The following is a 24,049-nucleotide window of genomic DNA, read 5'->3' on the forward strand; positions in this document are numbered from 1 at the left end:
CAGAGCTCGGGTCCCGGAAACACTGGAGAGGAGAAGAGAAGGTGAGTCAAAGGCAGGTCCACAGAGCAGAGAATAAGCACAGTAACAGCGTGACGTTTAACTGTCTAAGACTAAATACTGAGGGCCTAAATGTCTGGCTGTCTAACTTTACCAACCGTAGACTGGGGAAGAACTGGCGCTGAGCTGCAGACAGGCCTGGCTTTTGTAGGCTCATCAGGTGATTGCAGATGACATCCAGGTGGGGAGATTGTAACAGGGAGAGTGGTGCTGTGGAATGCTCTGGAGTCCTCTGGTGGAGCTGAAGTGCCCAGAACACCCACAGCACATGGATGTAGAGGTGATGGAGAGCGAACCGTAACAATAATCTCACAGAAGAGCATTATGATGAAATTAGGTCTCCACCCCGAGCAAGGAAAAATATAGGCTACTGCAGCACTAAGAAAACTATTACTGTTACGAAGGAACGGAGTGCCTCTCTGACATCACAACCGGGATGTCAGGGTGACATCACCCCTGACATCCCAACACACATAAATATGAATGCCTACGCAAGTTACAGACGGATTAAGCTAAAACGGACCCAGATAGCAGCAGGAGACCTCGGATACTATATCAGGATCTGCCACCGACTGCCGGCTCCACACTTGTGCTCCACACTTGCGCCCCGTCCACGGGGGCCCGTGGACGGGCGGCCCACCCACCGGCCAACTGGCCCTCTGCGCTCAGGACGCGGCACAGCCGGGGGACACACCACCCCACCCAGGGTGCTACATTGCAGAGCCAACTCTGCCCACCGATGTTGGAATCCAGCACCCGGACAACGAGGCCCGTGAGCACTCCGCCTCACACGGCAGGGACAGCAGCATACGCGGTACCCCTCCGCCAGCCCCCGACGCTACGGTCGACGGGGGAGGAAGATCGGCCCCGGCCTCAACATGGTCGACCGCGGCGTCAGCACTCCCGGCCACTCTGTCACTCAAGAGGGAAAGCTGGCAGCAAACCTCCACTCAGGAGAGTTCAAGGGAAGGCCAGGGCCACCCCCCATCCCACTGACACAGGCCAGCAGTGCACTGGATGGGTCAACAGAGAACGATGCGAGGGCTAGCCTAGGCACACCCTCGCCCACCCTCGCCTGTCGTCCACCCGACTGGCCCATCAGCAGGAAGGACGACGGCGACCCACAGGGCCTCGGGCTATCTCCCGATACAAGCCAACCGCCATCATGCACTAACCATGAGCCACGCCAAGCGGACAGCCAAGCGACCACTGAGGACGTTCAGCTTCACGACCTGAACGCCCTCAAAGCGCCAGCTGCCGCAGTGCCAACGGCCGAGACGGCAACTACCTCTGTCTCAAGCACAGCTCTAACCGCAACAGCGCTGGCAGTCAAGACTGCCTCCGTCCCCGCCCCAAGCGTGAGTACACCGCTAGAGACCAAGAGATACGAACCTAGCATCGCGCAGACAGGGAACAAGGAGAGCACCACTTTAGCCCCAACGAGTGGCCAAGTCGCCACGCTCCACCTTTGTGTGAACTCACCTCGGGACGAGCACGTGCAGGCATTACAGCAGCAGACCATCGCCGGGAAGACATCCCACCCGGCGCCCAGGAGAGGCGATAACGCCCTGCTCGATGGAGAGCCACTGCAGATCAACGAGACTAAACCGAACAAAGCCAGGCCGACTAGGCTAGGCCGGCTAGGTCTAGCCATTCTGGTAATCTCACTGACAGCCGCAGCTGTTCATCATACTGGCACGGCACGGCCCAGGCAACTGCTAATGATCACCGCGGGCCATCAGAAGATCAGTGCCCGGCCTATCAGAGGAACGACTAGTTGGCACCAATCGACCCGACTACGTCCCAGCCTGGCAACCCGCCAGGACCACAAACGAGACCTGGTGCAGTCAAGGCCGAACTCCCCGGTGGGGAGGGCCTCAGATCAGTCATGAAACAGCAGGAGCCTGGTTGGACACTCCCAGCGGCCGCTAGTTGGACACGATCCCACACCACGTTCAAACGCCTCATCCTTGAGGTCCTATGGTGTTTCCTCCATTCATCATTTCAGATGCTGTAAGACCCCTGACCATGCCCGCTGACTTTTGAAGTCGGCGTCCCGCAGCCCAGCCCCGTCCTGCAAAGGACGCACCAAGGTCACTGCGTTGAAACAACGCAGGGGGGGAGAGGAACAAACGGAACAAACAACAGCGACAGCGTACGCCGACAAGATGAATACGCTACAACGGTCCAAGCATCGTTGTGCAGCTCACCTCCAGCATTGATGCACCGCCACCACCCAGCGGTCCTCGCAGTCTGAACGACAAGCCCGAAGAACAGGGCAACAACGACGACTACATACACTCCAACCCTGACGCTGCCAAGACAGTAAGAACGCACACCTACAACCGGTCAACACTCGGACAGAGTCTGCGAGAGCACCTCAACACACCTCAGGGCAGAGTCCGAAGGAAGCCTCCTCGCACACGAGGCCAGAGCCCGGAGCGGCGACGGCCGCCACGGGTGTGAGGGGGGGAGCTCGAGGGAGGACTCCCCATCTGCACTACAGCCGTAGTGCCAAGGCCCCAAAGCAGAGTTGCACCCAATCCGCAATACCAGCGACGCAAGCCACCCCAGAGGAAGTGGCGAGTTCGGCGCCAATCAAGAGGAACCATCCTGGACTCCAGGCCTGTGAGCCATGCCTGATTCGGACACCGGATCGCCCTCCCCATGGGCCAGCCCGATCCCACCAGTCACCTGTCGCGAAGCCAAGCTGCTCAGCGACAATCTCCGGTTCTACATCGACCAGTCGCCCCTCGTGAAGAAGCCCCAGACGCAGTCATACAGCCGCATCTACCCATGGCACACAACGCGGCTGTTCGAGTTCCAAGAAGCCGCCGGCTACAACCGCAGCGACCAGAGGGAACGAATAGTGAAGCTAATAGCTTCACTAAGGGGGAGTGTTACGAAGGAACGGAGTGCCTCTCTGACATCACAACCGGGACGTCAGGGTGACATCACCCCTGACATCCCAACACACATAAATATGAATGCCTACGCAAGTTACAGATGGATTAAGCTAAGACGGACCCAGATAGCAGCAGCAGACCTCGGATACTATATCAGGATCTGCCACCGACTGCCGGCTCCACACTTGCGCTCAAGGAGAGAGATTTCTGTTCCCCTCTCCTCTGCACTATCCCCGACCAGACCCGGCCATATCTAGGTCTCGGTCACAATTACAATTATTTTAGACTCATCATGATTCTGCTAAACTCCTTCTGGTGATTTGGACCTGCCCTGTTTTGGATGCAATTTACCAAAACAAAAAGTTTCATGTTAATGCTAATTTTAGCCTGGTAAATATTAGACGTATGTGCCCTCATGATTATCACGTATGCCATTTTCTTATCTGTGCGGGCCGAGGCACACAGGGCCATGGGAGAGTGAATGCCCCGAAGGCCCGGCGCATAGCACCGCTATCTCTGCCCTTCCTGTTTACATTCCAAGCCCTGCGTCCTGCAGCACTGTACAGTATCTTGCACTGTTTCCCAAACAGTGGGTTGGAACTTGGGACCCATTTGTGGGTCACAGGCACATTTTATGGGTCCCTTTGTTTATTTAGTTTCCTACATTTTGTTTTTAATTAATATTATTTCAAAATATTTACGGTACAAAATAAAGTCTACATTTTTCATGAATTGAAAACAAAACTCAATAATTCTTTTCAGTAATTTCAGGAAGAAATAAAAGAAAAATCTAAGAAATTCCATTAATTAGATTTCTTTTAAGAAGTAGTGAAAATAGCTGATCTACAAGCTCATAACACGCATGAAGCGACGCGTTGTGAGTTTGTAGATCAGCTATTTTCACTAGTTTGGGTCCAAGGCAAACATCTAATTTCTCTTTTGGGTCTCGGGCTAAAACGTTTGTGAAACGCTGTCTTGCTGCTGTACCCAAACCATGAGAGATGTCAGTGCTAATCCTGGGATTTACCGGAAGATAAACAGCACATTAAGGTGATGTATTAAATCTTACAGTAAATCACTCGGTCACCACAGCCTAATTCCAATACACACGTCTTCAAGATACAAGTTTTCTATCTTATCTTATGCACAAGTAGGCTATAACAGAGTAAGATTATTTGGTTTAAAAAAATAAGACATAGCACCCTTTGAAATGTGTGTGTGTGTGTGTGTGTATGTGGTTCCCTACGTGTATTTGCACAGTGCACAGGATGTGTGTATAAATATGTAATTACATGTATATAGGCCTATCCGCCTATGTGTGTATGTACTGTATATTTATGTGTGCATATGTTGGCGTGTGCAGTCTTAAAGGAGTAGTTCACCCACAATTATACACCCCATGAAGCCTTGAATTCATGGAGATTTCTTAGTTTTTTCCCCTGACTTCTTAATTATTTATTTTTGAGTGGTGCAACCACTCCCTTAACGGAGTTACTGTATGTGTGTGGGTGTGTGGGTGGCTGGCTGGGTCTGAGCACGAAAACAGCATTGTTGTTTTTCACCACCTGTGTGCAACCTAACACACACAAACACACATGCACATATTAACTGTATAGGTCGCGACGTGTCGCAAAATATGCAACGTTTTCCGCGGAGACCGTACCGTGTGTCATGGCGCACGGGTGGAAAGTCGCGACGAAAGCTAAAGCTCGTCGACGAGGTGTGGAGGCGGGCAACGATCCAGGAGTCCGCAGTAACTATAGCTTTTAAAAATGTAGGAAACAAAAAAATAAAAGGGACCCATAAAAATGTGTCAGCGACCCACACATGTTGGGAAACATGCAGGGTCACACAGCTGGTGGCCTCTCCCAGTCAAATGCCCTAGATGTAGAACTCAAACAACTATCTCCCATTCTCCACATGATGATGAGCCAGTAGGAATGGAAAATATCTGAACTCATACAGCAGAGGTTAGGAGAAAACCTCCTTTTAGCAAAACCCAGCGCTTGTTCAAAAAGGAAAGGCAGTAAAAAACTTCCCAGATACAAGAACAACTCACAAGGGAACTGTGGCGGAAGTACGCAGATGCTTCACTTAAGTGATTAATGTATGTTTTGTAATAATCAAAAAAGGTACAGTAACTAGTAACTGACGTTTTCAAAAGGTTGTAGAAGAGTAATTTTTTTTGCCAAGAATGAGAATTGAAATATGGAAATCCTTGAGGTAGTGTGATCTCCTCAACTGTAACTTGTGACATGTCACAATAGAAACAAGCTTTTGCTTTTTTGTGTATTTAATGCATGCGTTTTCTAAATGGATGTCATTTGTTGTCTACCTATCTATCTATATCGACCAGACAACAAGGGAGTCAGTAATTCATGCTCATCTTTAATAATCTCATAGAAAATATTCGCTGAGCACAATAAACACTGTTTTACCATACGTTGTGTGAATAAAAATAAAAAAAAACATTGAAAAGTTCCATTTGAAACATTATAATATACGTATGTAAATGTACAATGACCTGTCACCGTACGTATGCAATATACTGCAGTATCAATCCAGCCTTTAGAAGAGTCTGGAAACGGAAGGGAAAAAGTTAACACACCTTTTCTGTCAAGCGCCTCTCACATGAGACGTTGGGCGTTAAGACCAAAACTAAACACATACATTTAGAAAATTTGAATTCTCCGTTTCGTCAGAACATCGAGAAAGGTCAAAATTGAACAGCACAACTAAACATATGTTCTTTGCGAAATAACTCGCCAAAAAAACAGAAAACAAATAAAATAAAATAATTACCACCATTAACGGTTCAGTCAGTTCGTAATTTGACATGTATTGGTGGTAGTGTGTATAAATTATACCAACTGTACACTGACATTAATAGTATTATTATGTACAAGAAAAAGATAATAAATATACTGTTACAAACAGTCAAAGTATCAGCACATCACGGCTGGGTGCAAGAAGAGATTGTGCAGCTATGTGATCACTCACACACACACACACACACACACACACACACACACACACACACACACACACACACACACACACACACACACACGAAGAGAAGTGTTGTGAAGCTGTAATGACTTCCCTCAGAGGGTAGCACCTTACAACGTGGTACCGCTAATGCCCAATTTATTCTCCATCGTAATACAGCGTCATCACGGACTGGAAATAGCAGACCTGTAAACTCTCAGGACATATTGCATCAGCAACGCATTGTGAGTTTTTTAGGTCGACTATTTTCTGACCACCACAGCATCATTACAATTAAGTATAAATCGGCTTAAGGTGGTTAAGACAGACCGGCAACCAGCTGCCGAAACTGTCAAATTATTAAAAGTGCTGGGGGGAGGGGGGGGGGGGGGGCAACATAAAAAACAAACCAACATTCACCTGTTCAGTCACTACAGTCTACAGTTAATCAAAACTCAAGAACTTTCACTTGGTTTTAGCTGTCTTCATTGGCCTGCAATGCTGCAAGAAGAAATGTCCGCACAAAAGCACAGACAGGGTTACGGGTTACGGCCTCACACAATCCAGCATCCAGAATTAGATGTAGATTTCCGTACACTACGGGATCATTTAGGGTATTTATCGGGTTTGTTTGGGGTGAGCATTTCACCAGCCACTTTTCAAGCGTAGATTCTATCAAAGTGCTTTCATCACACATTATTTGGAAATCTACAGATCTTTTGGACAATGTTAATCTCAGTTCTACGGAAGACTTTGCTCTGAAATAATTGCTTTTGTGTTGAAATACTGAAAATTAGACATGTAAAATGGATAGAAGTAGAATTTACGCAGAACAGGGACTCATCCATTATGCTATTGCAATCTGTATACATACACATCATACATAATCATATTTCTTGTTTACTTTAATGTATTATGACTTGGAAAGTAGCTGATGTTTTATTCACTCTCTTTGTACGGTGTCTCAAAGTGCAAATTGTGCTGGGAAGTCAAATTTTAGAGATACATCCACCAAACACGTTTGTGAGAACAAGCTTAAACTATTGCCAGAACATCAGAGGAAGACCAAGAGAGCGAAATATATTCTCTGTGTAGAAAACACCGTTCACACAAATTGTTCAATAAATTATAAAAAAAACACCTACAAAAGTCACGGCTGTAAAAAACAAAAAGGCACGTGACATCTTTAGACAAGTGTTAGGAAAAAAGGGTATCTATTACAAATCCATTGAGCAGTAGCTTTGGACGGGCCGCCTTACTGGGTGGCGTCCGATCCCAACACGACACAAGGAATCGAAGTGCAAGTTCAGAGTTCTTGTTGTGTCCATACTGTATATATACCGTCACATTCACCTTCATTTGCCTGTGAGAACCAAAATACAGCATTTCTACAGCACTGGTTCTCAATGTTTGGTCCGGGAACCACCAGGAAGTCTAAATGGACGCTTACGGATCTGTAAATTGTAGAATTTTACAGTGTATATTGGGGTCTCAAAGACCAAAAACAATTGTCCCATTTGTAGACTCAAGAGTTACAGACCCATGAGGGTCCATTAGGACCTTGCAGACGGTCCCCAGACCAGACGTTGAGTGTCCTACAGTAGTCCCTTCTTCAGAGAATTGAGCTGTTATGGCAAAGACTCTCTATCCTCCCTTCTGGAGGCTCAGAAACATTAACCACCGCAGGGTTTCATACCCTCTTCTCCAGGGTGGCGTGGTCACCGGGGAGGGACCCAAAGTCAGCCAGGCTCCCTTTTAGCCGCAAAGAGGCAGATTGCAGGATTGCTCCACTGCAACGAAACCAACTCCCAAACCATAAAAAACAGCACGAGAGACCTGCTGTTTCCTTACGGGCATCAGCGAAAGGTGGAAGTGTTCGGGGACGTCCGGCTATGTCTCGGCCAGAGAGTCAGCGGCGTGGTCGTCCCGGGGACAGCCCTGGAACGTCCCGCTGTCTCCGTCGCATCCCCCCGCCCTCGCCTCCATCGTCTCGCCGCTCCCCACCTCGCCGCTCTGGAACGCGTCCTGCTCGTCCAGAGTCAGCTCAAACTGGAACTTGGCCACGGCCGGCTCGCGGTCCTCGTCCCCCAGCAGGACCTCTTCGCCGTCGCCGCTGTAGAAGGGCGGCGAGGGGCTCTGGGGGATCATGCTCTGGTACCAGTTCCTGTTGTCCTCCAGCGTGTCCAGGATGTCCTGGGCGTCCGGGTGCACCAGGTCGGCCCACGTCTCCCACAGAGGGTGCACGATGTAGTCGATGAAGCCCACCTGAACGAGGGGATGACGGACGACCATCAGTAAATGAAGGCATTTTTTCTTTTCAACTGGTAATCAGCTTTGTTTTCTATAATCTAATCACACATGCTTCTGTGAGAAAGTCTTTGTTGTAGTATAAGAGTGTTGGTCACTGCCCCTGCTGGAACTAGTTCCCCAGGAGAACTAACAGCAAGCATAAACGACATTTTAATATATATATTGTTTATTATCTTTCTTGGAGATTTACTTTAGACACGAGCCAACAGAATAGCGATCGGGTAGAAAGAAATCGTGGATTTTACCGCAAATTTGCAGAATTTTGCAGGGGACTGTTTGTTTTGTTAGCAAGCAATGCTAGCTAGCACTTGGTAGCTCTAACATTACATCTAGCTAGTACTTGTTTAAGCATTCATTTAATATTTAATTGGGGATTTCAGGTCTGACATTTATGTCAGACACACTAGTATGTGAAGAGTTTACCTGTGCTATTAACTCATTTTGGATAAAAAAATTGAATCACACCGTTTTAGTGTTACATCAGCGCGAAGGCAGTCTCTGAATTGGTCACAGTCACATAATATCAAGTGATTGTAGCAGCATGCTAACCTGTGTCCTCTCCACGGAGGCGGTGTGTTTGTCGCACATGGGGCTGATCTCCATGCCCCTCTCCCTCTCTCTGTCTCCCTGGTGGAAGAACTCGTCCATGATCCTGTCCGTCCACTGGCGGTACAGGTCCAGAGACTTGGTGGGGTTGCTGAGGTCAGCGCAGTGTACCATGTTTCGCAGGACCTGTGGGGGACACAGTGGACCCTCGTTAAGCATCTAGCATCGCATCGGTCTTTGTGTACATCTGTGTTTGTGTGTCCTTGTATTACTATAATATGCTATAGAAATAGACAACTTTCCTGGTCTTTACAAGATAAATGGTTGTTTTATGCTAAAAAACAAAACTAAAGTTTTATGCAAAAGTATAATAAAACAAATATAGAGTGTGTGTGTGACTGTGTGTGTGTGTGTGTGTGTGTGTGTGTGTGTGTGTGTGTGTGTGTGTGTGTGTGTGTGTGTGTGTGTGTGTGCGTGCGCTAGGCCTACCTGCATTCTATCTGTATTGTTGTCCAGCAGCAGCACTCCAGAGCTGGTGACCTTCTTGGTCTCCACCATTGTCTTCAAGTCAGCCAGCAAGCTCATGTGTTTGGACATGTCTGTGGCCAGTACCTGGACAGCAGAGAGGAAAGGTTTAACCTAACTAAATAAAACCAAATAAAGAGGAAATCATAAGGGAAGAAAATGAATTACGAGGCGCGTCAGTTGCTTCAAGGACTTCAAAGGCAGTAAAATAACGCCAAAAAACACAATTAACGAGACCAGATTCTACAAATGTCTACAAACTGTTTTCTGAAAAACCCATGTTTCTATGTTGGTGGTTCTCAAACAATTTCATGTCGAAGACCCCAAAAATGATATGTATTTGGCCGCCGACCCCCCATCTGAAAATATGTTGTTCCGGGACCCCTTCCCCCAGTAGCAAAGATTTCAGGTAAAAGTGGTTAAAAGCTAAGGTGACACAGATGCGTTAGAGTATATATATTAATAGAGACAGCACCCGGAGGAAACCCTGAGGCGAAATGGACATAGTGGCCGTATTTGGTATTGCAGCTCGAGCCCGCGCTGGTCCGTTGACTATCATTGCGCATTGGCCCAATCCATCCCAGAATGCACTCTGTTCCTACCCGGAAGGAGAAGTGAAATCGCCTCATGCGCTTTTGAGCAACTTAATGCAAGTGGATGGGAGGAGAAATCCTGTGACGTCTCTATTAATATATACTCTAAGGTTCCATGTCTTATACTGTTAATCGCAATTATTTGTGCGACAATCAATGGTAAACTTGGTGCCAGCGCTACTAACTCACCATGTCTATGACCATCCTCCTGAGGCTCTGCCGCTGCTTCTTGCTCAGGTTCTGGAAGATGTCACAGTTGTCCTCCTGCAGCAGCTTGAAGCCCACCGCCAGGTGGTGGTTCTCCAGCACAGACTCATCATTGTACATCAGCGCCAGCTCAGAGTCTGCATTTGTTGACACAGAGAATGCACAGATTAATATAAAGCAGTGCTCAACTGGTTCTCGACCTTTTCAGGCTGTGTTACCCCCCCCCCCCCCCCCCCCCCAAAATAAAAATAAATAGAAATAATCCTATTTGAACTGGAGTACTTGGAATTGTAGGAGTTGAGGCATTACATGTGCATTAGATAATTTGGTAAATGTTTGACCAGTATTTTATAGTATTGTTTGTTGATTACTTCCATAATCTTGGACTTTTGTCTTTGGCATTAAAATGTTTTAAGAGAGAGAGGGATCTTGATCTTTTGTTCTAGGCAATAAAAAAGGTTTTGAGAAAGATAGAGGGGGGGGGGGGGGGGGTGACGGTCGGTCAGAGAACTGGTGCCTCTATCCATTATATTATGGTTTACATTAGCAATTAATCAAATAATTGAGAAACGTGTTTCCTGTTTTATACAGTATATATTTTTTTTAAAGTTCAGGATCACTGACCACAGTGCTTCCATTTTCATAGACCCAAAACACAAAGCGGACTTACTGGTGTTGATGAGAAACTGGTTGGAGACCCCCGGATGGTCGACGTCATGGATGGCAGCTGCAAAAATGGCCGCCAAGATCTCCAGGTCAGTGAAGACTGCCTGCGTGTGTGAGAACATACCAGGAAATGCAGGGTGAGACAAGGGGAAGCGAGAGCATAATGACAATACAATGAACGTGCGTCATAGTCAAGGGAACTGGCTTAGCAAGTTACAGCTTTTGGGACAATGGTATGAACCCGGGACTTCCCTTATTATGTCATCTTCTGCTAATGCATCATATCAATGACAGGGTCTTATTATCTTCAATACTAATCCCAGCATATCCGACAAGGTGAGGGAGCATGTTTAGAAACCACAGGTTGTAATCAAAGTTCACTATACAGACCTGGAACGCATCTGTGTCACTTTAGCATGATTTAACCACATTAACCATTTAACAATTTTGCTTCTGGGGCGTCCCTGGGACAACATATTTTCAGAAGGGGGTTTGCAGCCAAATACAGATAAAGTCCTTGACGTGAAAAAGCACCACTGATACGTTTTTCAGAAAACGGTCAGGATTTAGAACGACATTTTTGTAGAATCTGGTTTCAGGTCTCAATGGGTTTTAAGCATGGGGCTGCAGCCCGAGGCATCCAAGCTCCAGGGAGCACAAGACCCCCTGGTCTTAATGTGGATGAATTATCGAGCATTAGAAACAGACACCTAACCAATAGACATTATTTTGTTTTTAGAGGAGAGAGACAGCTTGAAGAGGAGAGAGACCGAGAGGAAGAGGAACGTACGTCCAGAGCGGGGGTGGACAGCAGGATGTGCGTGGACTGGGCTACGTCGGCAGCGTGCAGGCTGTTGTGGTATGCCACGTCAGAGTGGTAGTGATTCTCCAGCGTCAGCATGAACGTCACCAAGGTGTCCGCCGGGATCTGGAACGTCCTCATCAGGTCTCGCTCCTGCGTCCGGGAGAGAGAGAGAGATGACGTCATGACGAAAAAATAAATAAACGGAGACGAGTGCCGTGAGCTAATATCACTAATAATGACAGCGCTACCTGGGTGACTCGCTGTCTGATTTTTTATTTTATTTTATTTTACTGCTCATTTCCATTCTGAACATGTGGAGCACTGTAGTGATACAGAACAATGAGTGTGTGTGTGGCTGGGTGCTAGTGACTCACCAAACTCGCTGCTAGTTATGTGTGCGCGTGCGTGTGCAAGTGCGTGTGCGTGCAGATGACCAGCACCCACCTGAAAGATGGTGTAGATGATGCACGTCAGCGGTCGGTTGTGGGAGTGCTCCGCCACCCTGAAGATGTTCAGACCCCACTTGTTGATGTCCTCCAGGTCCTATCGGTGGTGGAGGAAACATGGATTCATTATGACACCACATCATCCACGTAATGACATCCCACCCTCAACAATGTTCACATTTCCTCTCCTAAATTTCATTGCCAAAAACTCAATGTTACATATTGCCCAAATTATGCTAAATGTCAAATGTTGCCAAATGTGCTAATGCCAAGATTAGAACAGAGCAGAGGCAATATGACAAACACACCCTCCATCTATCTACACTGTGTGGGACATACAGTGTGTTGAACATCATGTTCTTCGTGCTGACCGTCATCTAATACATGCCGCTGGTTCCTAAACAATGGGTTATGGGTCCCTTTATTTGTTCCTACATTTTGTTTTTAATTATTATTCAAAACATTTTCAAAAAACCTTCCAGAAAAAAAGCTACATTTTCCATTAATTAAAAGGAAATTTGATGATGTTCTCATTATTTCATGAGGAAATAAAAGAAAAATCTAAGAAATTCTATAAATTAGAAAACAAATGTTGAAGTAGTGAAAATAGCTGATCTACAAGCTCGCAACGTGGCGCGGAGCAACGCGTTGTGAGCTTGCAGATCAGCTATTTTCAGTAGCTTGGGACCCGGGGAGATACCAAATGTCTCTTTTGGGTCACGGGCTCAAATAATAAAGTTTGGGAACCACTGATCTACACTATACCATCTGTCTGCGACCGTCCCGACGTGGCAGAGGCGTCGCAACGTACCTTGGACAGGAGCTCCTCCTGGTCCGTCTTGACCCCGAAGCGGTGGTGGGAGGCGTTGCATCCGGAGAGGCCACCGGACGGCGTGTGGCTGAGCTTCCTCACGCCGCTGATCTGGCTCAGCATCATGCCGTCCGTCTGCTGCTGCTGCCCCCCCTGGACGCCCCCATGCTGCCCCTGCCGCCTCTTCCTCTCCCTGCTGGCCTTGGGCACCGGGCACGGGAGCTCCAGCTCGTTCTGCTTGTCTGGTGGTGGTGGATGGAGATGGAGAGAGGGTGGAGGAGAAGGTGGATGGGGAATGGGAGACGAAATGGAAAGAAGTGGTTAATGAAATCGTTAGTCACAATTAAATATGTGAGAATTCATCGTCAACGTGATTTTGGAATCGCCTTCTCCATGTCTCTTTGTTCCTCTATCCCTCCTCCTTTCTCTGTTTTTCATCTCTGTTCACCTTCTTTCCACCTCTTCGGGGAGAAGATGGAGGCATGTTTGTTTACCAGCCAGAGTGGGAAGCACGCACGGCGCCGTGTTGTGGAAGAAGACACCGACAGACAGACATACGTACACAGTCTGTATGTCTCTCTACTACACTTCGCTGACTTAAAAGCAGCACCACCATTTTATTTACTTGATATATTTAGTGGCATTAAACTTAACTGCAGGTTAATTCAAAGTAAAGCGTGGCTTAGAGGGATAGAGAGGGTTTCGGTGAAGCATTTTTCCTCTGCTGAGAGACGTAAGAGGTAAATTAGTATTGATCGATATTCTTTCTCCCACTTAGCTCACTGATTATATATCAGAGAACTCAATATTGCCATGCCCTTTTACAATAAGCCTGTTTCAAGGACTGGGCAGACTTGAGTGCACTGGCTGGATGTGTCTCACTAGACTAGCCTGTCTCACCGTCTTGGAGTCCGACTGCTGGGGATGCACAGGGGAGAGCGAGGCCCGCTCGCTGTCACGTTGACGGGCTGACTGATGGAAGGTGACTGGCTGGCACTAAATGCCAGCAGGCTTTTAAAAGACAGGGAAACACTGCCGTCTCCCACCATGAATAATACAACCACCATTCGCGCCTCTGTCTGTAGTACTCACGATTGTATAACTTAGTATGCACATTGTAGGACAGTGATCTATTTTATGAGTGCCATTTACATTTATTTTTTTCCCTAAAGCTGTCGCAGCACGATGCGTTTAGAGCTCGTTGATCTGAGCTTGTAGAACTGTGCGTGACACCGGCACACAACTACGTTTTAGTCAAGCAACCATATAAACAATGTCTGGCATGTGCGCCAAGTGTGTGTGTGTGTGTGTGTGTGTGTGTGTGTGTGTGTGTGTGTTTCTCAGACCAGATCTGACTGCATGGTTCGCACAGCACACCAACTCGGAGGCTTTCCAAGACTCTGCACATGTTTGCAGTCAAATGACCTTGACTGAACAGACTCCATCATTCCCAGAGGATGAGAGCAGCTCTGGGCACGTCCATGTAGGGCTGCAACTAGCAACCTTCTTCTTAGTGCTTATTCTAGCCATTGCTTTTTACATTGACTGAATAATCCAGAAGCATCTATACCATATACAGTATGTCGTTCTCGGGCAGAAATCTCAATATTCGGTGCGTTTTGTTTTTCGGAATGAATTGTATAGTTTGTTATTCAACCATGGCGTGCATTTTCTTTTAAAATAATCAATTAGCTTGATTAACTGTTGCAACCCTACGTGCACATGTACAATGATTCCTGTAGTGTGTGTGTGTGTGTGTGTGTGTGTGTGTGTGTGTGTGTGTGTGTGTGTGTTCACCTAGGAAGGTGTTGGAGATGTACTCTGACACCTGGTTGCCAGCGCGACTCTTCTCTGACAGGTGGCTGAGCTCCCTGTTCAGCATCCTCTTGAACTGGAGAGAGAGAGACCAGATCAAAACACATTAGTTCAGTTGGAAGACACACTGGATTAAATGCCACACGCAGTAAACACAGAGAGCCAATGGCCTAGTCACTGGTTAAGGCACATCACACATTTAGGCTCTAATACAGCCTGACAAGAGAGTTGCAGGTTTGATTCCCGAGCCTGGAAACACAAGGAGAGTTGCCAGCGACTATTAAAACAACCTGGCACCGTAACAATTTCCCAAGTAGAGGCATAGAGTTTCCTGTTGTTCTTCCATTAGAAGATTCCCCTTGGGAGTGACACCCATTGTTTATTAGGTCTTTGGTTCTCAAGGTGGGGTCTGGGGACCCGTAGGGGTCCTTGAGGGGGTTCCCCCTAGCACGTATTTGATACTTGATAGATTTGGAATGATTTCAATAATGTATAACAACATTAATCTTTACTTATGGGGGTCCGCGGATAGGGGTCCGCGGCTGAATACATATCAATTCGGGGGTTCTTGACATGCAAAGTTATGAGAACCATTGGTTTATTAAATATCAAACAGATGAGGTCTGGCTTCAGGTCCTATAGTTTCAGTTAACGGTCGAAATCAACCATTAAACACCTCAGCATAGACAGAACGAGGTGCAACATGGTTTTGTTTAGGTTCCATTTGTTTCCCACGACATAATCAAATACTTTTTAATCTACAGGTGTACAGACACAGACACATGCAGCTACAGTATGCAACAGAAACAGACAAACATCTACAAATTGGGGAATTCTGACAGCTATAAAATGCACACTAGAACACAAAAATGATGGGTGTACGAACACACACCCCCACACACACACACACCCACCCACAAACACACAGGTCCTGAGCCAGTCACAAACTGCAGGACACACCTTGATGTATCCCCAGGAGACAGAGAGCAGGTAGTTGACCTCCGGCATGTTGCTGTGTTGTTCTACGCCCCTGGCGTTCCCCAGCAGAAGCCCTGCACGCTCCTCTCTGAGTGGACCCCCAAGGCTGAGCTCAGACACAACAGCCGCACCGCTGCCAGTCACCAGCAGGTCGGCCGCGTCAATCTCCCCGCTCCTCCACAACCTCGCCCTCCTCACAGCAGATATCTGCCGAGAGAAGCCGCTGCGACAGAGACCCCTAGTCGCGAACGCGTGCGCCAACTCATGGCCGCCTCCGTTGCCAGGAGGTAAATCGCGAGGGACGAGGGCTCGGTGTCTCCCCCGACCTAGCGACCACGGATCGGAACTGGTCAGTATTTCCGTCTTGATCTGGTGTCCTTTCCTTGCCCTGCGCTCCCACGCCAAAGCTGCTCTTCTCTGCTCCTTCCCTGACCCTCAGAGGCAACGCAAATAAAGGAATACAGCCAGCCCAGTCCCTCTGCTGCCGATCCAAAGACAGACATCAGCCCAGTCCACGTGATGCGCCGATGAAAGGCAGGCTCTACAAGTGGGAGGAACAGAGATACTGTACTGTGTGTGTGTGGTGGGGGGGGGGGGGGGGGGGGGGGGGCTTCCAACCGTAGAGTCCCTTGTGGCAGACAGGCGGGTGGAGGCGGCTTCTCTCTCTCTCGCAGCCCTGCGAAGCACTCGTCAACAGTCACCACTGCAGAGAAGCCTGGAGAATCCCATCTCCTCTCTACCTCCCTCCCTCCCTCTCTCTCCCTCCCTCCCTCCCTCCCTCCTCCCTGCTCAGTAATGCAGAACAGACCCCACCGCATGGCGCATAGCGCTGCACGCTGCTCTGCAGCAGCAGGCATCCATCCAGGCACCAGGGATGTTTACCACAGCCATGATGATGCTATGGAGTAGTTTCTAGTTTGGGTTAGGGAGCGCTCAGGCTTTATAACGTGCAGACTCGGAGAGGACAGCCAAAGGTACTGTAGTTATTTAGTTACAGTTAGGCCCCTTGTCTGTCATAACCACCGTTTCTCAACATTGGTTCCATTTCTACTCAGAGTTGGAGTTTATGGTCTAGATAGGGTGGGACCCTCCATCAACTAGAGGGGGTCACTGAAATTTAAAAGGTTGAGAAGCGCTGGTCATGTCCGACGGCGTGTTTCAAACGTCTGCCGGCAGGACGGGACTGCTATTTGCATGCAGCTCTGCATTAGTCTGCAGCAGGAAGTACGTTGAGCCAAGATGAAACTGAGATATTACACAATACAAAGAAAGAGAGGGAGGGAGGAAGATATAAGATAAGTGAGAGAGAGAGAGAGAGATATGAATAGAGTGAAGATAGAGAGAGTATACAGAGAGAGAGAGACAGCAGTATGAGTGGTAAGTAGACTGCAGTGTACCACCAGCGGACCACCAATTGCACGGCAACCTAAACGCCATGGCAACAGAGTCACGTGCACCACTCTCACTCACGACGGCCGCCCAAAGCCCCCCTCTTCCAGCCTCCAACCCCCCCCCCCCCCAAACGCATCATACCAGCCCACAGTCCCATACAGCACACTCACACGCATGCACAGATGTGGAAATGCGCACACACACACACACACACACACACACACACACACACACACACACACACACACACACACACACACACACACACACACACACACACACACACACAGTAGTAGGGCGCTACTTTACAAAAGAACACAAAAAGCCCCGAGGAACACAGATAAGGAACCTTTGTGACGTTTTGCTTTTTCCCCCTTCTTTTTGGCTAGTGACGCACAAAGCATAACTATTGATTATTTTATTAGCGATTATTCCACTGAATACTTTTTAAATTGATCTGTTAATTGAAAATGGCATACCTACAAAGCTTAGCCGTTTATAAATCATCAACAGTTGTACAATGGTTTGGATATTTCACAATCCTTTTTTTTATTACTTTGCATTCTTCCCCCTGTTTGTTAATTCTTTCAACTTCCCAAACGTCCGTCATCACAAAAGATATGGTATGAAAAAAAAAAATCTGCCGTGATTGTGCTATTTTGCAAGAGGCATCTTTGATCCATTTCACTCGCTCACAAAGGGGTCTTTTCTGGCCCTGCCAGCACTGGCTCAGTCTCTGGCCTCAACAGCTGTCTAATAGCTGTCAACTAGACAGCTAACTTCCACTCAACTGTGAAACTTGAACGGCACTCTCAAAGCGTTGGCCTGAACCTCACAAAGCCCCCACAAATCCTACTGCCAGAGACAGTCCATAAAAAAGAAAGAAAGAAAAAAGAAATCAAAGAAAGCTCATAAAAAGAGGGAGAAAAAAAGAAAAGAAAAGAAAGAAAGAAAGCCCAGAATCAAGTGGCTTTATTCCAGTGGTTCTCAAACGTTTTCATGTCAACAACCACCAAATTCATTATGCACTTGGCCGCAGACAGTCATCAGAAAATATTTGTTCCAGAGACCCTCCCATACAAGATGTGTTGTTAAAATGTTTCAAAAACGTAAACTAATCTTTCAAGATGTTTTGAAAATAGATTTTTAGAATAAATTACTTTTGACGCTATATTAACTGATTTAACACCGCTCAAGGACCCCTGGGGGGGTCCCAGGCCCCCTCTTTGAGAACCACGCAGCGCTCTAGGAAACTAAAATCAGTCATAGTTCAGTGTGGACGCACGACATACGTGGACTACGTTGAGACATGATGACAGGGCCATGAGTGTGTGGAGTGGCGGCGCAGATTAGCCAACACACGCATCCTGTTATGTCAGCCTGACACGCATTCAAGCATTCAAGCCTGACGAGACCTCTCTCTTAGCTCATCCACACAGAGGTCCCACATCGCAAGAGCAGGAGAAGAAGAGGACATTGTGTTTTCACCAGAGACATGCAGTCAAGAGGCCTCAAAGGAAACTTGGTATAATCGTACAGTAGGCCTACTACAATAACTCATTGAGAGTGTACAAATGGAACAATTAATGGTTCCGTTCTCAGAGTTGCAGACCTGTTAGGGTTAATTTGGAACCCTTTCAAGAAACCCCAAAGGGTCCACGGACCTAGCTTTGTAAACAACTATACTGTAGTACAGCATCTTAACGCTGTGTAACATGCTGCACTGCCTGTAAATCATCCTCCTGAACTGGAAACGCACTAACATTCCACAGTCTAAGGGCAAGCAAGGTTTTGAAAGCGGGATGAACGGCCGTTGAAACAACTCCATAATGCTTGGTCTTACTGACTTTAATCCCAAAAGTCTGCTATCCGTTTCATTTTTGTTCTTGTTTATGTATGCATGTATTTGTTGAATTGTTCTGTCTACTGTATTTTCTGTTGGACCCCTTCGAAAACGAGATGATACATCTCAAGGGTATATCCTTTCAATAAAGGTTCAAAGGCACCATGTCATATCAATTAGTTATGACAGACAACATTTGCACAAAACACAATTCACGAAAAATCTAAAATAAAACAATTCATAAAGAAATACCATCATCAGCTCTCGGATGTGGTGTAAGCCTTTTTTTCTTTTTCTTTTTTACAACACACTTGTACTTATTCACAAAACAATAAGAAACTCTCACCTGTGTCCAACTAGTGTGTAACCCAAACTCTTTCTTGTTCTTTTCAGAGCTGCATAGTCCCATTGTAAAAACAGAAGCCACGCCGCACAGTAATACTTCTTGCATGCTATGCACAAGAAGTCGTGTTAAGTTCCAGCCGAGGTCCGTTCAGTTCAGTTCAGTGTAGTGAGTGAGTGAGTGAGCCACAGGCTGTGTGTGCTTCAGTGTGTGTGACTATGCTTGTGCTTCCTCTGTGTATACAAGTCTGGTTGTGCCGGGCGCCAGTCAGGAAGCATGTAGCGATAAAGCTCAACTTGACTGACTGGGGAGACATGGCTCCTCCTCTCATTACCAGTGGTGTAAAGTAACTAAGTACATTTATTTTTTTCCTAATACTTTTACTTCTACATCTTACTTGGCAAATCTTGTACTTTTACTCGAAAACTTTAGTTACTAGTTACTTTATAGCTTTGGATTATTATTACAAAACATACATTAACCACTACAGCCCTATACTGTACATTTCTGCCATTTCAAAATAACCTAAAATAATCTACAAGCTGTGAGCTTGTAGATCTGCTATTTTCAAAAGATTGTTTTAATACATTTGAAAACTTTAAATGAGACGGTCTGCATAAAGAGTATACTTTCTACTTTTGGTACATTAAGTACATTTTGAAGCCAATATACGTTACTTTTACTCATGTACATTTTTTATTCTGAACGTTTACTTGTAACGGAGAAGTATCTCTACACTGCAGTACTGATACTATTACTTCAGTTGAAAATGTGAGTACTTTTCCCACCACTGCTCATTACGGGCCCATGCAGCAGCACGTGTGTCCCCCCCCCCCCCCCCCCCCTCCCCACCCACCTCCTCCCCCCCACCCACCCCCTCCTCCTCCACCAGACTCTGGAGAGTCTACTTCTATGCTGACAGATCACTGAGGTCATTTCACTGGCAGCCTCCGGCACCAAAGTTTAAACACACACCTGACTGAGCGTGCCAATTGGTAAAGCCCCACGTTTACGGCAGAGCAGAATATCCAAAGGTGAAAAGTTGAAGGTGACTACCAGGCTGGGAGGTATTTCGTAATATAGGCCTGGGAAATAAATAACAAACCCCACTTAAACCCTCTAGTTGTAAGAGAACCAGACTGGAGTTACAACGCTACTTTGACAGTTTCTTTCAATCTATACCAAATCTCATTGACAGAAATAGCCGAACTACAAGCTCACAACGCGCCGCAACCCACGACACGTTGCGACGGCCCATCGCGGTCCCGTCGCTAGTCACGTTAGAAGTAATCATACCTCCCGTTGTTGTCGATCGCCTCGGGGGTGTTTTGGCTACATCTAGCTAATTCAGCTACATCCAAGATGGCGCCTGGTGCACCTTGAAATGCGATCCGTAGCTGCTAATCACTGGGCGCCCTGATTTAATGGTCCTAATTACCCCCAGGCGTACAGGGTGTTAACTAAAGGTTAACTAAATAATCGAGAAGCAGGTTTCTTTTAGGTGTTGTACACTTTTTTTTTCACATTGAAAACGTTTGAGACAAAGGTTAGTTATTATCGCTCCGGCCCTACCCGGGAGTTTTGCCAATTGGTAAAGCCCCACATTGCGGCAGTGCAGAGATCAAGGAGGTGAAAAGATGACGTGGAGGTGTTTCATAACCAACTCATCTTTTTGTTGGGCGCTGCCCCGTACAGTCACTCTGACATGGGACAAGAGAGAGAGAGAGAGAGAGAGAGAGAGAGAGAGAGAGAGAGAGAGAGAGAGAGAGAGAGAGAGAGAGAGCGCGAAGCGGGCCTGATGGCACCAGAGTTCAGTCGGTGCATTGGAAAGTTGAAATTGTTTAAGTTGACAGAGCCCAGAGTGAGCCAATGTCAACCACCTGTGGCCCAGATCTGACTATTTACACTGTCAACATCTCTGGAAGTCATGCACCAGAGAAGAGCCTTACTACCATCAGTTCTCACACCACAAATACAGCTCTCATAGACAGGAGTTCAGCTAAGGCAGTGCTTCTCAAACCTTCATGTCAAGCAAAGACCCCCACAATAACATGTATACTGTATGACCGCAGACCTCCATCCCATCTGAAATATTTTGTGCCAGGGAAACCTACAACATTTGTCTTCAAATGTTTAAAAGTATATTCAAAATTATTAAATTCTGTTCAAAATATATTCAAAATTCTTTTCAAGATTCTTTTTTTAATAGCAGGTATATAAGCTCGTTGTGAGCTTGTAGATCGGCTATTTTCAGAGAGCCTATATGGGTCAAAATGGGTAAACTAGTTGTGCTGGGGACCCCCTAGAATGACTGGAGGTCCCCAGACCCCACTTTGCGAACCACTGAGCCAAGGTATATGCAAAAAATAAAAGATAAAACAAAATCCTAGCGACAACACTAGATTAATATCTCTCCCTCTTCCTTTTGGCTTACTCTCCATATGGTGAATGATGGTTTGTAAATCCGCATCACGTTTCCATTTACAATTAGACATCTTTAATCACCGCTGCAGCGTGTCCCTGTCTGCTCGCCACCCCTTCAATCAAACATAATCACCACCGCAACTATAATTTAACGTCCATTACCCCTCGCCAAAGCTACTGACCCACCGCTACATCTGTTTCAATAATTCCGTCATTCTTTCCCCCCCAGAAGACGGTGGGGCGCTTCAAAGTCGCCTAGTGACCACACGTGAGTTAAAGTTTCCTACACTCGCTTTTCTTTTTGCGCTGCCGCTCGCCCCGGCGCCCCGCTTCGCACGCTAGCCCGCAAAAAAAGAAGCAAGAAGAAAAAAGGCTGAAAAAAAGAGAGGGGCTGCTTCCACTAACTGGATTCAGATGGCAGTGTTTGTGCAAGGCCGTCGCCAACGTCAGAGTGGAAGTGTGGCTAACGCTAATGATAGTGAGGGGGCATGGGTAGCAGCGTAGCTTCTACTGAGGTCATGGCGACCGGTGCCCGGGCGGTCAGCGGGGTGTGTGGTCCCACACACACACACACACACACACACACACAGGTTTGTATTGCTATACTTGTGAGAACTTTTTAGGTGGTATGAAAAAAAAGAAGCCAAAAACTGTCGAAAATTGCAGATCTAGCTCAAGCGCTCACCGATCTGAACTTGCAGATCGGCTATTGTTTTGGTGCATGACATCACCGCACGGCTGTGTACAAAATAGAGAAGACTCTTCCCTTCCATTTCTCTAATATACTTTGGTCCTCACAAGTATAGTAATGCAAGTACACACCCCCACCCCCCCGGATACACCTGCGCCCTTGGAAACTGAAAGTGGAGTCGCCCTCAAAGTTTTGGTCACACTGCATGGACAACCTTCTCCATTACATCCTCTCTCTCCACGCATGAACGGTAATGGTGCTCATTAGCGTTTTGGGTGGTGGGGGGTGACGGGGGGACTGGAGTCGTGTTACCTCAAGGAACCACACTCGGCACCCACCCGTAGATGAGCAAACCATTCAGCACCCACCCTTATGATGGGCAAACCCATTGGGTGGTGCAATAAAGGAAGCATGACGTTGGTCATCGTCGCTGTCGGGCAGAAGCCTTGTAGTTCCAAGAGTGTTACTTCTTCAGGAAATGGGTGAAAAAAAGGAAGCCGTGGTCCAATATGGATCCAACGTAGTTATTATATAGTGACAAGGTCTTGTTAATACTTTTCAATATTATTCTATATTTATAAAACCCACAGAGACTTAACCCCTAAAAGAAAATATAGCAAAAATAGCCGCTCTACAAGCACACAAAACAACGCATGATTTAAGCATGTAGATTGGCTATTGTTGCGAAATATGCAAATGTTGCACGACACTCACGGAAACATGGAGGTTCCTTCCTGCTTGACAGCAACATTGACAGTGTCTTTGTACAACGGCACACACACACAACAGTCAAAGGGCACTCGCCAAATTTAATTTGGGACATCTTAATCTCTTGGCGTCCTCACTCTTTGAGCCCTTATTACCGAGGGTACGAGGTCGCCCCAAAGTGGCAGCGCCGGGTCATCCAAAATGAAGGACAAATGATTCATGGCCAACAGTGTGGCCTGGCCTGCGCTCGGCCCGGTAGCATGTGACTGGGACCGCCGTGTGTGCCGGGGGGGGGGGGGGGGTGCCGGCTCATTGTCTTCGAGAGTCCCAGTGACGCCATAGCCTGTAAAGCCCTCAACCTGGACGCCGGGACCCTGACTGGCTCTCTGGCTATTGTCGTCTGGCGACAGGGAGGGGGAGGAGAGGGGTGTGCTGCCTGCTGAGGGCACAGGAAACAAAGACAGGAAGCTTGCTGTCACGGTCACCCGTCACAGTCCGACTCCTCGGTCCTACCAACTCCATCTTCTCCCTTAATCCTCCCCTCCTCCTTTCCCCTCATCTCCTCTCCCTTCGTCTCCTCCTTTCCCCTCATCTCCTCTCCCTTCGTCTCCTCTCCTCCTTTCCCCTCATCTCCTCTCCCTTCGTCTCCTCTCCTCCTTTCCCCTCATCTCCTCTCCCTTCGTCTCCTCTCCTCCTTTCCCCTCATCTCCTCTCCCTTCGTCTCCTCTCCTTCTTTCCCCTCATCTCCTCTCCCTTCGTCTCCTCCTTTCCCCTCATCTCCTCTCCCTTCGTCTCCTCTCCTCCTTTCCCCTCATCTCCTCTCCCTTCGTCTCCTCCTTTCCCCTCATCTCCTCTCCCTTCGTCTCCTCTCCTCCTTTCCCCTCATCTCCTCTCCCTTCGTCTCCTCCTTTCCCCTCATCTCCTCTCCCTTCGTCTCCTCTCCTCCTTTCCCCTCATCTCCTCTCCCTTCGTCTCCTCTCCTCCTTTCCCCTCAT

At 47.3% G+C, this 24,049-nt stretch overlaps 1 protein-coding gene across 3 annotated transcripts in view; it reads right to left on the reverse strand.

The window, feature by feature from the left end:
* The window catches only part of LOC310870883 (3',5'-cyclic-AMP phosphodiesterase 4C-like), a 287,386-nt gene that overhangs the window by 167,313 nt on the left and 96,024 nt on the right, over positions 1 to 24,049 (reverse strand). For 2 of the 3 annotated variants that reach the window (XM_083782239.1, XM_083782240.1), the window contains 9 exons: positions 14,658 to 14,751; positions 12,861 to 13,102; positions 12,048 to 12,146; positions 11,589 to 11,753; positions 10,803 to 10,902; positions 10,115 to 10,269; positions 9,297 to 9,419; positions 8,811 to 8,993; positions 5,339 to 8,216 (listed from right to left, as the gene is read on the reverse strand). In XM_083782239.1, the coding sequence (XP_083638365.1) occupies positions 7,842 to 8,216; positions 8,811 to 8,993; positions 9,297 to 9,419; positions 10,115 to 10,269; positions 10,803 to 10,902; positions 11,589 to 11,753; positions 12,048 to 12,146; positions 12,861 to 13,102; positions 14,658 to 14,751 (1,536 nt within the window). In that variant the 3' untranslated portion in view covers positions 5,339 to 7,841. Of the gene's footprint in view, positions 1 to 5,338; positions 8,217 to 8,810; positions 8,994 to 9,296; positions 9,420 to 10,114; positions 10,270 to 10,802; positions 10,903 to 11,588; positions 11,754 to 12,047; positions 12,147 to 12,860; positions 13,103 to 14,657; positions 14,752 to 24,049 lie in introns of those variants that run through there. The other variant, XR_014570277.1, reaches the window with a different exon arrangement.

The sequence above is a fragment of the Protomyctophum parallelum genome (assembly GCF_964188405.1).
Source record: "Protomyctophum parallelum genome assembly, chromosome: 14".
In the NCBI taxonomy this organism is placed as follows: Eukaryota; Metazoa; Chordata; class Actinopteri; order Myctophiformes; family Myctophidae; genus Protomyctophum; species Protomyctophum parallelum.